Here is a 15,500-nt window from a genome sequence, read left to right as displayed (position 1 = left end):
TGTCTCTATATTTAGAAATTGCCCCTGGCAGGCTCGGGGAATCATATGGGATGTCTGGATTCAAACCGCCATCCTCCTGATTTCAAGGCAAATGCTCTCCCTTCATGCCATCTCTCTGGCCCCAACTGTTTTAAATTTCATTTTCTCTGAAATGCAAAAATAATAATAATAATAAGTTGAGTGAATGTCAATATGAATATCGCCTGGGGGACACCTTGAGAGTATCTAGAACAATTAAAAAAGAAAAATAAGCTAATTGATGTTTCAGAGGAAAATGCTACAGTGAGGTATTTTTTAAAAATTATTTTTGTTGGTGTCCTAGTGGTGGTGCAGGTGGTAGGGCATCTGCCTTGCACGCACTAACCTAGGAAAAGGGTAGTTCAATCAAGCCTGGAGCGAATGCTGAGCATATAGCCAGGAATGAGCCCTGAGCATCAAGGATGTGGCCTAAAAGAACAAAACTACAACAACAACAAATATTTATTTATTTATTGGGCCACAGATGGCAGAGTTCAAGGGTTCGTCCTGCCCTGCAGACAGGAATTCCTCCTGCTGCCTCAGGGCCTACAGTAGAAAGCTGGGATTTTCCCAGATTCAGCATTGGCCTTCCCTATGTCCCAAAGCTCCAGCCCCAGTTGGGAAGTGAAGTGGCAAATATGGGCATGCTTTTCCAGTCTTGGTGGGGGTTTCCCCCTGGCTGGCACACCTGGGGTCACCGGCTCCACCCTGAGTCAGTTTCCTCCTAGGCAGAGAGTTGAATCGCCTGAGTCAAGTCCAGAAATAAAAATTCAATTTCCGGGGGGCCGGGCGGTGGCGCTGGAGGTAAGGTGCCTGCCTTGCCTGAGCTAGCCTAGGACGGACCGCGGTTCGATCCCCCGGTGTCCCATATGGTCCCCCAAGAAGCCAGGAGCAACTTCTGAGCGCATAGCCAGGAGTAACCCCTGAGCCTCACAGGGTGTGGCCCAAAAACCAAAAAAAAAAAAAAAAAATTCAATTTCCAGCCAGGCAGTGGCAGGTAAATAGTCGAAGCCTGGCCCTTTAAGACTCCGACCGGAAGTCGTGTGACGTCACGAGATCGCCATCTTCCTTCTTTGTTGCCAGACCGCGAGGGGGAAGCGCCGGCAATCCGGCGCCATCCGCCGCCTTCGGTCCCCAGACTGACGGTTTCGGGGTCCCCGCGGCTGCCAGGAAGTCTGGGGGCCGAATTCCTCTGCGCCGTCGGTCGAGGGGCCGCTCCACGCCCCGAGCTGCGGGTCTCGCCGGGTGAGCGCGGGGGGGCTTGGGTCGGGCGCCCGGACCCTGCGGCCTGCGCCTCTCCTCGGGCGCCCCGCGCTCCCCGGGGATCTTGGGGTTCTGCTTAAGGCCTTCGCCGTGCTCTGCGCCCAGTGCTCCCTCCGCCCGCGACGGCGAGAACTGCTCCGGGCTCGGCGCTGGTTTCCAGACGAGGAGCATTTTCCTCCCCGAGTCCCGGAGCACTTTCCTCCCTCGCTCTGGGCTGGGGACCCGGCTTTGGGGGTTCTTGCAGAGGAAGACGACAGAGAGTGGGTGCAGGACAGTCCTTTTGCAAGGGGTGCTGGGCACCCCAACAGCTCAGGGGCACGTGGGTCCCTCCCAGGTCTCCACCTTGGATCAGCTGCCTGCGGGCGAACGCCCCCCTCTGCCCTCCTCTGCCCCCAACATCTGCTGAGCACAAGCAGCAGAGTTTGTCCCAGCGACTCCCCAGTGCGCACAGGCCACACCATGGTCCTTGGTATGTGCTGTGTATGTTCAGATCATTGGGGGACAACAGGCTGTTGGGGCGCTCTCCACACGTTCCCTCCCAAGGAAGCAAACGCTGCATGCTGCTCCAGATGTGCAGGATCCGGTTAGGCTCCAGGAGAACCAGCAGCAAGCAGCTGGACAGGGTTGTGCTCTCCCTGGTTGCTCAGGGCTGTCTGTTCTCCAGCAGTGTGTGCCATGGGCCTTGCTGCTGCTCTTCGGGAAGGATCCAGGCTGCAGAAGATGGGCCCTCAGCGTCTGATGTCCAGTCCCCAGGTAAGGGGGCTCCAAGAAGGACAGGGGAGGGGGACAGGAGTGCACAGCCCCACAGGGACTGCATGCCCGAGATATATTTGGAAGGATTCTGGGGTGGAGTGGCTCCTGGCAGACCTAGCAGGGACTCTGGTCTCTGCAGTTTAAGGCCACTTTGACCTTGGTTTGGTGTCTTGTGCTTTTATTCAAGGCCATGCCATAGGGTACTCAGACCCTTCCCAGGTCTCAGTGTTCTGGGTCACCCCTGGCAGGTCTAAGAACCTTTTGGATGCCAGGCTCCAGCGTTGAGCTGGTAATATGGTCCTGCATGTTGGTGAGGAAGGAGACATTGAGTCCATGATTTCTGTACGAAGCATTATTCCTGCCTTATCTGGAGAAAATCTCTGATTTATTTCTACTTGATGGCAACAACTGAAAGGAAATTCTCCTGGCTCTGCCATCTGAAATCATATCCTCCAGGCAGGTGGTCATATAGGCTGTTGTGTATTCCGCCTGGACAGTGCCTTCCATAGCGAGTATGAAGCAGATAGTCTCTTTGTTCCAGCACAAGGATCTTCTGTATTAGGCTGCTTCTTCAATGCCAGGACCATATCTGTGCCCAAGTTTACAGACTCACTCAGGATTCTGCATGTGTGTCTGACAGTCTCTCCCTGGGATCCGTAATTCTAGAATCCTGATGAAGAATTTTATGCTTTACTTCAGAGAACATTGCAAGGTCTATTTCTGTACTGCACTTCCCTATATGTTTGGTTTGGTTTTCGTTTGGTTGCTTGGTACTTTCCATGTATCTGCTTGTTTTGTTTTCTGTAGAATTTTGAGCCATTTGGCTGTGCTCAAGGCTTTTCCTTGAGTCTATACAGAGAGTTCACTCCTGGGGATTTCAGGGGGCACTGACCTGTGCCTGAGATTGACTCCAGGTTGTCCCCCTCTGTGCCCTCCCTGGCACTATTGCTCAGGCTCAGGACATGCAGGTCAGCTCTTTTGTCCTTCACTCAGCACAGTCAGGCTCCTTCACACAGCCACAATTCTCCTCAGTAAACCGAGTTGCATTTCTAAAGGCTCCTTGTCTGCAGTGTTGTGGTTTGTGGTTCTAAGTGGGGAACAGGGACAAAGGATCGTTTTGGAAGCCATAGTTGCTGGGATTCAGGTGTTTTTACATATACTGGGATATTTGCTTGGAGTGAACTGTGAGTGTTGATAACCCAAAGCATATGTTTGATTCACTCACTAGACCCTCAATTTACCTTCTTGCTGCTTGTATCCCAGGCAAATGGTCTCTGGAGTCAGTAGGGATTAGTGTGTATTTTGCATTTTGAGCCAGAATTCGAGTTACTGTTTTAGCCCCTCTTTTTTTGTAGCCAGGGATTTAACCCAAGAGTGTTCAGTGAACCGAGTACAGAGATGGGCCATGTGTGATGTTTGCAAAGCCACACATGCATGTACATTCTAGAATACAATCTGCATATCATGTTGGCAGATCAGGCTTTCTACCATAATGTCTGGTGACCCTTCATTCTGGGTGTCCATTGAAAGAGGATCTAGGAGAGTTGGTTCTCGTGAGGACATAAGGTAAAATCCCTGAGTCACTCTGGGGCACTGCGAATTCCTGTTCTCTCTTCAGTCCCCTGAATGAGCCTTGGCCCTAAACCCCTGTGTATGTGCTTAGGACATGGTCTCCTTCCCTGCCGTGGCTGTGAACTTCTCCCCGGAGGAATGGCTGTGCCTGGATGCCTCTCAGCGGAAGCTCTACAGAGACGTGATGCTGGAGACTTATGAGCACCTGCGGGCAGTAGGTGAGAGCTGCTCGGGGGTCTCTGTTGTGGGCTACATCCTGGGGTTACAAGGAGCTGCCAGGATCAGTCTGGGATCTGGTTTCCACAGGGGAAGTGATTCCTCATAGCCGAATGTCAACATCCCTCCCTGTTGTTCAGCCTTCTAACTCCTGACTTTATTTTCAGATGAGTCCAACTTTCTATATTTCAATGTCTCAGTGACCAGAAAAATCAGACATTTTGTCAGGGTTTGCCTACCTGTGCCAAACTGGGTTTCATCCCTGGCTCTGTCTATGTACTCCTAAGTCTTCCAGATGTCATCCTCGGGCACAGAGCCAATATTTGTCACTGATTACTGTGGTTTTGGCGAAAAGCACATGAATCGTGAGATCTTAGCCTGACCTGGAGTGCTCAGAACTGTTCTGGACTCTAATCAGTCTTGTCAGGTTTTGGAGATCATCTTGGGTATCAGTGATGAGTCTTGGCTTGCCTTTCTTTATTGTTACATGTTCATGAGTCTACAGCATTGGAAAGCCACTTAATGGGGCTGGAGAGATAGCGTAGATGTAGGCATTTGCCTTGCTTGCATGCAGAAGGTGGGTGGTTCGAATCCCAGCATCCCATATGGTCCCCTAGCCAGCCAGGGCTGATTTCTGAGTGTGGAGCCAGGAGTAACCTCTGAGCGCTTCTGAGTATTTAACCCAAGAATTTACTTCAAGACTGTTAAAACTCAAAAACCAAAAAGAAAAGAAAAGAAAAAGAAGAGGTCACTTAATTTAACCCAAGAGTGTTAAAACTCAAAAACCAAAAAAAAAAAAAAAATAGTCACTTAATTTCTTTCCATGATTTCAAAGATTCACAGAATAGCAGATCCTGCGGTTCCCAGTGCTTCCTATTGGGCAGTGATGATGTCCCTTCATATAGTGTCCCTGATGTCCCTGCATAAAGAGCATGTTTCCCAATAGTTTGCATCTTCTTCCTATATTGGAAAGTTTGACTTGACACAAAATTTCCTACTAAACAAATCCAAGAAAGGATGGGCACAACTACATCCACATAAGGATACGCAGAATACAAGTTATACCTATTAAGGATATTATATCTAAAGAATACACAAGGAAATATACATATTCTTTTTAAGTCTATTGAAATATTCTAGGCAGGGAATAAAATTCAGACCACAGCTTGAGATGTGACTGGGCTTTGTGGAGTTTGAATAACGGCTCCCAATTTTAAAGAACACTGTAATGTCCTCTATCTAAAAGTGTCTCAAAAGCAGAATCAAGTAGTGAGTTGCAGTCCGCAGAAAAGGGAGGTGGCAGAAAGGGGGCTGTCAAGAGCAAATCAGCTGTGACAGCTGCATCTTCTAGCTGTCCTTTTGCTTTGAGAGCTGGCTTGATGCAAGTTGGAGAGGGGTATGTTCCATTTTCTCAGCATTAGGAGCTGAGGGTAAAAACAATTAAATAGGGAGAAATAACAGATCAGAGTGGGAGAAGGAAAGGACCCATAAGGATTTGTAAAGTGTTTAGCGGGGTCGGGGAAGGGTTCTATTTGTAACAGTGGGAGGACTATTCACAATATAGGCATGTACAATACAGGTGGGCCCTAGACATAGAGGTAGCCATCACACACACAGTAACACATATATAGAGTGTGAAGATCAATCTATCAGTTGCGCTTGAAAAACTGATCCGGTGCAACAGGTCAGAGTGCTTAAATAATATCAAGCTGACCGGTCAGATGGAAAATTTTTCTATTTCAAGTAAAATTATGATTGGTGAGGATAACCGTTGCTGATGAAAGTGTTTTTGGGTTAGATTCTGCATTTTTAAATCATAATGGGTCTTGAGCATCTAGGTTCCTATCCTGAAAGCAAACTGAGAACATGGGCATTATGATATATGGCAATAGTAATCTAGGTTTAATTGAAAATAAATCGCAAAACTTACTGAGTGAATTAACACTGGAGCATGAGTCTATTATAGCATTATGTTTAATGACAGTGCAGACTGGACATACTTTTCCTACTGCTTGACCTTCGTGGAAAAGATTTTAGTGTTTTGCCATTAAGAATAATGCTGGCTAAGAGATTTTTATAGAAAACTTATTCTCTTGATGAAGATTCTTTACACAAATGTTTTGCTGAGGGTTTTTCTTTCAGTGAGTGAATATTTTATCAAATGCCTTTTCTGCTTTGATGCTTTTATCCTTTTAATAATGTGGAATATGATGTGGATTGATTATATACTGAACCATCCATGCATCCTTTAGATAAAACACTCTTGGACACCAAGTAAAATATTTTTGTATTTGTTTGGTTTTTGACCATACCTGGTGACATTCTGGTTACTCCTGGCTCTGCCCTCAGAAATCACGGGGTGGGAGCGGTGCTGTTACAGGTAATGCCTTGCTAAAGGTAGCCAAGGACGGACCAAGGTTCAATCCCCTGGCATCCCACATGGTCCCCCCCCAAGCCAGGAGCGCTTTCTGAGCACATAGCCATGAGTAAACCCTGAGTGTCAATGGGAGTGGCCCAAAAACAAAAGCAAAAAAACAAAGAAGATATCACTCCTGGCTTGGTGGACTATGTGGGATGCTAGGGGATCAAGCCACCATTCCTCTTAGGTTAGGCATATGTAAGGCAAATGCCCTATTGCTTGTGCCACTGCTCTGGCCCCACCATGTTTAATCTTTTTGTTGTATTGTTGGATTCGGTTTGCTGAGATTGGACAAAAGAGTTTTCTTGGTATTATCTCTGTACACTTTGGGAATGAGCGTGATACTCCTCTAGAAAGTATTTGGAGGATTCCCATCTTTTTAGGAACAATGGTAATCGGTAAGTCTTCTCTGTTTGATAAAATTTATCTGTAAAGTTTTGTAATTACTGTTTCGATTTTCTTGCGATAGACCTAATTAGGCCTCTACTTCCTCCTAATTCAGTATGGGGATGTGAAATTTTTCTAGAAATCTGTCCGTTTCCTTTTGATTATCTACCTTAACTGAACACCATTGTTCAAAATAAGGTCCGAAGGGAAGGGGTAGGAAAAATAAGCTCTTGTGATGTCTTGGATTTCTTGGGTTTCTGTAGTAATCTCTCCTCTTTCATTTCTAATTTAATTTATTTGAATATTATCCATTTCTTTCTCGTGAGTCTGCCAGCAGTTTGTCTGTCTTATTTTTTGTTTGTTAAAAAAGCTCTTCAACTGGTCTCCCTAATATTTCATTTTTTTCTATATTGTTGATTTCTCCTCTGTTTGTTTTTTTGTTTGTTTGTTTGTTTGCTTTGGTTTTTTTGAATCACACTTGGTGGCATTCAAGAGTTCCTCCTTGAATTACTCTCAGAAATTGCTCCTGCAGGCTCAGGGGACCATATGGAGTGCTGGGGATTGAACAAAGTGCTTTCAGATTTGTGGCATGTGAGGCAAATTTCCTACTGCTGTGCTGTGGCACCGGCCCCTGCTCTGTTTTTTTTTTTTGTTTTTTTTTTTTTACTGAGCTCCTGTTTGCTTTCTTTGCTCTAGGTCTTCATATAACCACTTTCTCCATAAATAATATAGTGTGTTATATTAATTTTTGCTCCCAAAGATGTGCTAGGTCTTATTTTCATCACATGTCTTCTTTTCTTTTTTGTTTGGTTTTTTGGAAGTCACACCCAGCAGTGCTCAGGGATTACTCCTGGCTCTATGCTCATAAATTGCTCCTGGTGGACTTAGGGGATCATATGGGATGCTGGGATTCAAACTAATGATCTTCTGTTTGAAATGCAGATGCTAGCCTCCGTGCTATGTCTCCGGCCTCGAGATCTCTTATTTTCAACAAGGAATATGGTATACATATACTGTTAAATGAAAATAAAGGAAATTTATTAATTATATATGGTACAGCACCATGACTCTCCATTACGTCACTGCTTGCAAGAGGCCAGGCAGAGTGGCCCTAACAACCAGTATATGGTAAATTATCAATCCAAGACAGAACCTAAGGGTCTTATTTTGGGGGGATTTCACCCCGCAGGAAACCTATTCAGTAAGTCTTATTTTCAGAGGATCTTTTATTTTCACAAAACATGGTACATAAGGTGTTATAGATTTTGGATTTTTTTATTGTAGGCCTCTATTACTATAAATTATACCCTAATTACTGCTTTTGTTCTGTTTCATAGATTTTGGCAATTTTTTTCTTTATTATCATTTGTTTCAAGGAATCTCTGTTTCTTTATTTCCTGTTTAGTATTTGTTGTTGAGCAGCATGTTTAGTATGCAGGTGTTTGATTTTTCCATTTATAGTCTGACAGGGTATTTGGTATAATTTTTATATTTCTGAGTTTATATAAGTCAGACTCCCTAGGAGTGGAATAGCTGGGTCGAATGGGAGCTCAATTTCCAGATTTTGGAGGAATCTCCACATCACTTTCCATAGAAGTTGGACTAGATGGCATTCCCACCAGCAGTGGATAAGAGTTCCTTTCTCTCCACATCCCCGCCAGCACTCATTGTTCTTAGTCTTTTTTTTTGTTTGTTTTTTTGTTTTTTTTTTGGCCACATCTGGCGTTGCTCAGGCGTTGCTCCTGGCAGTCTGCTCAGAAATAACTCCTGGCAGGCACAGGGGACCATGTGGGACACCGGGATTCGAACCAATCACCTTTGGTCCGGGCCCCCATTGTTCTTATTCTTTGTGATGTGTACCAATCTCTGTGGTGTGAGATGGTATCTCATCACTGTTTTGATTTACATCTCCCTAAAGATCAGTGACGAGGAACATTTTTCATGTGCTTTTTGCCCATTTGTATTTCTTTTTTATTAAAGCGTCTGTTCATTTCTTCTCCCCATTTTTTGATGGGATTAAATGTTCTTTTTTCTTGTAAAGTTCTGTCAGTGCCCTGTACATTTTGGATATTAGCCCCTTATCTGATGGGTGTTGGGTGAATAGTTTCTCCCACTCAGTGGGTAACTCTTTTATCCTGGGAACAATTTCTTTTGAGGTGTAGAAGCTTCTCAGTTTAATGTATTCCCATCTGTTGATCTCTGCTTCCACTTGTTTGGAAAGTGCAGTTTTCTCTTTGAAGATGCCTTTTGTCTCAATGCCATGGACTGTTTTACCAACGTGTTCTATATACCTTATGGCAGGGGCCTCAAACTTTTTAAACAGGGGGCCAGTTCACTGTCCCTCAGACCATTGGAGGGTCTGACTATAGTAAAAACAAAACTTATGAACGAATTCTTATGCACACAGAATATATCTTATTTTGTAGTGAAGAAACAAAACAGATACATATATACAATATATGGCTCGCGGGCCATAGTTTGAGGACTACTACTTATGGTTTCAGGTCTGATATCAAGGTCTTTAATCTACTTAGATTTTACCTTCGTACATGATGTTAACTGGGGGTCTATGTTTGCTTCTTTGCAAGTGGCTAACCAGTTCTGCCAGCACCACTTGTTGAAGAGGTTTTCCCTGCTCCACTTAGGATTTCTTGCTCCTTTGTCAAAAATTAGGTAATTGTATGTCTGGGGGACAATGCCTGAGAACTCAAGTCTATTCCACTGATCTGAGGGTCTGTCTTTATTCCAATACCATGCTGTTTTGATAACTATTGCTTTGTAGTACAGTTTAAAGTTGGGGAAAGTAATGCCTCCCATTTTCCTTTTCCCTAGGAGTGCTTTAGCTATTCGAGGATGTTTATTGTTCCAGATGAACTTCATAAGTGTTTGATCCACTTCTTTGAATAATGTCATGGGTATTTTTAAAAGGATCGTATTAAATCTGTATAATGCTTTGGGGAGTATTGCCATTTTCATGATGTTAATCCTGCCAATCTATGAGCAGGGTATGTGTTTCCATTTCCGTGTGCCCTCTCTTATTTTTTGGAGCAGGGCTTTATACTTTTCTTTGTATAGGTCCTTCCTGTCTTTGGTCAAGTTGACTCCAAGATATTTGAGTTTGTGTGGCACTGTTGTGCATGGGATTACCTTCATGAATTCCTTCTCTTCCTTATCATTCTTGCTGAATAAAAAGGCCATTAATTTCTGTGAGTTAATTTTGTAGCCTGCCACCTTGCTATATGAGTCTATTGTTTCTAGAAGCTTTTTGGTAGTCTTTAGGGTTTTCTAAGTAGAGTATCATGTTGTCTGCAAACAATAAGAGCTTGACTTCTTCCTTTCCTATCTGGATTTCCTTGATATCTTTTTCTTGCTTGATCAGTATAGCAAGAACTTCCAGTACTATGTTGAAGAGGAGTGGTGAGAGTGGACAGCCTTGTTTTGTACCCGAATTTAGAGGAAAGGTTTTTATTTTTTCTGCATTGAGGATAATATTTTCCATTCACTTGTGGTAGATGGCTTCAACGAGATTGAGAAAGTTTCCTTCCATTCCCGTCTTGCTGAGAGTTTTGATTAAGAATGGGTGTTGGACCTTATCGAATGCTTTCTCTGCATCTATTGATATGATCATGTGATTTTTATTTTTCTTATTGTTGATGTTGTGTATGATATTGATAGATTTACGGATGTTAAACCATCCTTGCATTCCTGGGATGAAACCTACTTGGTTGTAGTGTAAGATCTTGTTGATGATGCATTGGATCCTATTTGCCAGGATTTTGTTGCAGATCTTTGCATCAGCATTCATGAGGGTTATTGGTCTGTAATTTTCTTTTTTGGCAGCATCTCTATATGGTTTTGTTATCAAGGTGATGTTGGCTTCATAAAAGCTATTTGGGAGTGTTCCTGGCTAGGATTAGTAGTAGCTCCTCTTGAAAAGATATGAAAGAATTCATTAGGAAATCCATCTGGGCCTGGGCTTTTCTTATTGGGCAGATGTTTGATTACAGTTTCAATTTCCTCAGTAATGATGGTAGTGTTTAGATAGGATACATCCTCCTTACTTTAATGTGGAAGGTTATAAGTGTCCAATAATTTTTCCATTTCTTCTAGGTTCTCAGGTTTAGCAGCATAAAGTTTCTCAAAGTAGTCTCTGATTAATTACCCTTTGGATCTCTGCAATATCTGTCGTGATCTCCCCCTTTTCATTTCTTTTTTTTTTTTTTTTTTTTTTTTTTTGGTTTTTGGGCCACACCCCCGGTGCTCAGGAGTTACTCTTGGCTGTCTTCTTACAAATAGCTCCTGGCAGGCACGCGGGACCATATGAGACACCGGGATTTGAACCAACCACCTTTGTTCCTGAATCAGCTGCTTTCAAGCCAAACGCCACTGTGCTATCTCTTGGGGCCCACCCTTTTCATTTCTAATATGGGTTATCAGGTTTCTCTCTCTCTGGCTTTGTGAGTTTTGCCAATGGTCTATCAATCTTGTTTATTTTTTAAAGAACCAACTTCTGCTTTCAGCTTTGTTATTTTCTACTGTCTCCCTTATTTTGGTTCCTTTTGTTGGTCATTTTCTAATTTTATGAGTTGTGTTGTTAAATTATTCAGGTATGCCCCTTCTTCCCTCCTGATGTGTGATTGTAGAGCTATAAATTTTCCTCTCAGGACTGCTTTTGCTGTGTCCCATAGATTCTGGCAGTTTGCGTCTTCATTATCATTTGTTTCCAGGAAAGTTTTGATTTCCTCTTTGATGTCATCTCGGACCCACTGGTTGTTCAGTAGCAGAGTGTTTAATTTCCAATTGTTAATTCCTTTGTGTGCCTTTGTAGTTCACATCTAATTTCAGAGCCTTGTGGTCAGCAAAGGTAGCCCGCAAAATTTCTATCCTCTTGATTTTATGGAAGTACGTTTCATGTGTCAGCATGTAGTCTATCGTGGAGATTGACCCATGTACATTGGAGAAGAATGTGTATCCAGGTTTTTGGGGCTAGAGTGTCCTATATATATCTACTAGTCCTTTTTCTTCCATTACTCTTTTCAGGGCTAGTATGTTTTTGTTGGGTTTCAGTCTGGTTGACCTTTCAAGTGTTGATAGGGCCGTGTTGAGGTCTCCCACAATTATTGTGTTGTTCTTGATGTCTTCTTTCAGAGTTGTTAGTAACTGTATTAGATAATTTGCTGGTCTCATTGGTTGCATATATGTTTGATAGTCTGACTTCTTCCTGTTGTACATATCCCTTGATTAGTCCATAGTGTCCTTCTTTGTCCTTTACCACTTTTCTGAGTATAAAGTTGGTATAATCAGATATTAATATAGCCACCCCAGCTTTTTAAGGGTGTTGTTTGCTTGGATGATTTTCTTCCAGCCTTTGATTTTGAGTCTGTTTGTTCTGACTATTCAGGTATGTTTCTTGCAGGCAGCAGAAGGTTGGATTCATCTTTTTGACCCATTTTGCCACTCTGTATTTTTTTTAATATAATTTTTATTTTGAACATAGTGGTTTACATATTGTAGACAATATTTTAGGTATATATTTACATAGAATCAGGGGGATTTCTATCACCGATTTGTCCTCCCTACACCTCCATTTTTGTCCTACCTCCCAAATTCTCCCTCACCCTCGGGGCTGCTAGGAAATGTGGTTCCCTCTGTACTTATTTTATTACTTAGTAGTCTTGCACCTGTTTGGTCTTGGTGTCTCCCTTATTTCCCCCTCTAACTGGGAGCTTGACTAGATTGTTCAAGTTATGTGTTTTTGTTTGAAGAAGAGAAAAATAACAAACTGGGGTAAAAGTCTTATATGCCGAAAATGGGCGAAATCCATCATCGGTTTGAGAGACAAAGGAGAAATTTAAGGTGAAACACCTCAACAGTACAAAAAGAAGTGTCAAATATCCAGTGAGCACTCCAACAATAACAACGATAAGCACCACAAAAATAGCCATGGTCTTGAGATAAAAAACATGGCAGGGCATATAAAGAAAGAAAAGAAAAGAAGGAATAAATATAAATATAAATGGAGACAACAACTTCAATAACTACACCAAAACAAGGAAATCGACAAGAAGTAGATAGGTAAATAAAAATAAAAAATAATTAAAAAATAATATATATAAAAATAATACAATGTTTTGTGCTTTTTGCCTTTTTTTTCCTCCTTCAATCGCACAGTAAATATTGCGGTCATTCGAAAAGTAATTCACTTGGCCTAAGAGATATGGGGTTTCTCCACCCTTGGAGTATATTGTCATGGGATTAACTATAGACTTTGTTCAGGTTCATTTACTCTCCCCTTGGTGCTTTTGTGGTGTTTGGAAGGCTTCTGCTCCTTCCTGGGTGATAAAATCAGACCTCTATATCTAGAGATCTCAGTATCTGCACAGGTCCAGGAGTGGGATTTATGATGAAGTCTTTTTTTGTGGTTCTAGAAGTTCTGTTTTCTCAGTGTCATTTTAATCCATCCTCTGTGGTTGGTGGTCTTGGTCTTTGCACTGATCCTAGGATGGAACCTAGGATAGCATCTTTCATTGTATATCCAGAAGCCCCATTCCATTGCAATTGTCTCAGCCAGACCTTTGGAACTGGGGATCATGGTTGTTGTGCAGGTCATAATTCAAAGCCTAGACTGCGTTTTTTTTTATTGGTCCCAAGATATATACAGTCCAGTCATAGTTCTAGTAGCCAGTCATCTGTAAATCGCGATCTTGGCTTTTAGACTGACCAAAGGGTGACAAGTCTTCTGATTTTGTCTTAGATGGTGAGGTAGGATAACCTGCTCTTAGTTCAAGTTGCTCCCTTTTCCTCGTTGTCAGGATATCATATTAGAGCTGGCACTTGTTGGTGGCCCAGCAGTATTAAGGATGTCCCAGTTGGGATTTGTTTTCCGTTGCTGTTGTGACGAACTTTGTCATTTCTTTGTCTGGGATCCAGGGTTCAAGGCTGGACAGATGGTGTCTAATTATCTGGGGTCTAAGTTGGATCCACATGACATATTTTCTTATCTTTTTTCTTTTTGTCTTTTTTTTGGGCCACACCCGGCGTTGCTCAGGGGTTACTCCTGGCTGTCTGCTCAGAAATAGCTCCTGGCAGGCACAGGGGACCATATGGGACACCGGGACTCGAACCAACCACCTTTGGTCCTGGATCGGCTGCTTGCAGGGCAAACACCGCTGTGCTATCTCTCCGGGCCCTACATGACATATTTTCAAGGTGGGAGATATCCCTGTATGTAAACAAGTATGAGTTCTTATCCCTAGTAGATAAGAGCTCATTTTTATATGTAGGATTTCCCCTTTTATTAGTGTGCCTTTGCAGGGAGAAATGGTGCTACATTATATTGTTGGTGCATTTGGGGGTGGACAGAGAAGAAAACAGAAACAGGTCACACACCCAAATAAGATAAAAATAGGAATAAAAATATATGTGCTCACCTATTTATATGTAGAAGAAACATTTTAAAATGATGAATTAACAAAGTAATTAAAGGAACAAAGTGATGCAAGAAACTACTTCACTTTTGGGGATAAGCAGGTAAGGAGGTGGTGTAATACAGGTCTTAGACTTATGGTGAAAGTTTAGGTTTCCCCATTGTATTTTGGGATTTTCTTGGGGTGTGTGGGTTCCCAGGCACCTTTCCATCACAGCCCCTGACCTTCTTGAGATTGGTAAAGATATGCGGCAGGGAGGTGTTGGAAGAGCTCTTGTCTTTTAATTGGTCAATTTAGTCCATTGACATTGAGGGAGATGATTGTCATAGGATTTAATGTCATCTTTGTAGATAAGTTTGCTGTGTTTGTTGATCTCTCTTGTCTTAAAGTAGACCTTTCAGTTTTTCCTTTCAGGCTGGTTTTTTATCTGTGAAGTTTCTGAGCTGTTGTTTATCCATGAAGCTATGTCTTCTTCCTTCCAACCTGAACATGAGTCGGGCTGGGTGCAGTATTCTTGGTGAGGCATTCATGTCATTCAGTCTTGTCACAATATCCCACCACTGTCTTCTGTCCTTGAGAGTTTCTTGTGACATGTTGCGGTAAGTCTTTGGGATGCTCCTTTGAATGTAATTTCCCTTTTTGATCTTGCTGCTTTCAGTATTCTATCTCTACCTATGGGATTTGTCATTGTAATGAGGATGTATCTTGGGTTGTTTTTCTTTGGGTCTCTCTTAGCTGGTATTCTTCGGGCATGCAGGATTTGATTGCATGTAGTCTTTAACTCTGGGTGTATGTCTTTGATGATATCTTTGACAGCTGATTCTTCCTGGAGATCTCCTACCTGGGCCTCTGGTACTCCAATGATTCTCATGTTGTTTCTGTTGAGTTTATCAAAGATTTCTTTTTTTAATTTTTTTATTTTTAATTATGAGAACAAAGATGCAAAGAAAGAGGACAAGGTGAAGTTACAGTGGAAGGACAATCGCCCATAACATAATTCTCAGAAGAAGTCCCCTTGCTGATATCTTAACTTTGAACTTTCATCCAAAGAACATTAACTTAAATAAAACAAAATCCATGTACTATTACTTTGTCCCTCAAGTTCCCAGATTGTAACACATTATAATATTTCTTAACAGCACACAAGGCAATCTAAAGCCATAAAACTTACGTAAGTCCTTAAATATTAGAGGCATAGTATTTTTTTACTTTCCATGTACATGAGTATTAGCTTAAGTTAACCTCAAATTTTAAGGTTTTTTTTTTTTTTTAAGGATTAGAGTTTCAGTTGCGTGCTGGCTTAGCCTTGCCCTTCCACATGTGGAAGTTTCTTCATAAGAATAGAGTTCCAGGGGCCGGAGAGATAGCATAAAGGTAAAGCGTTTGCCTTTCATGCAGAATGTCGGTGGTTCGAATCCCGGCGTCCCATATGGTCCCCTGAGCCT

General features: G+C 42.5%; 1 protein-coding gene across 2 annotated transcripts in view; it reads left to right on the top strand.

Moving 5' to 3' along the window:
- The first annotated feature begins 3,688 nt into the window (after positions 1-3,688).
- LOC126000509 (histone-lysine N-methyltransferase PRDM9-like) overlaps positions 3,689-15,500 on the top strand; it is a 770,602-nt gene continuing 758,790 nt past the window's right edge. For both annotated transcript variants that reach the window (XM_049767758.1, XM_049767759.1), the window contains exon 1: positions 3,689-3,824. In XM_049767758.1, coding sequence (XP_049623715.1) covers positions 3,701-3,824 — 124 coding nt within the window. In that variant the 5' untranslated portion in view covers positions 3,689-3,700. The remainder of the gene's footprint in view (positions 3,825-15,500) is intronic.

The sequence above is a fragment of the Suncus etruscus genome (genome assembly GCF_024139225.1).
Source record: "Suncus etruscus isolate mSunEtr1 chromosome X unlocalized genomic scaffold, mSunEtr1.pri.cur SUPER_X_unloc_1, whole genome shotgun sequence".
In the NCBI taxonomy this organism is placed as follows: Eukaryota; Metazoa; Chordata; class Mammalia; order Eulipotyphla; family Soricidae; genus Suncus; species Suncus etruscus.
Note: the sequence above shows the minus strand (reverse complement) of the source record. Positions and strands in the feature narration are given on the sequence as shown.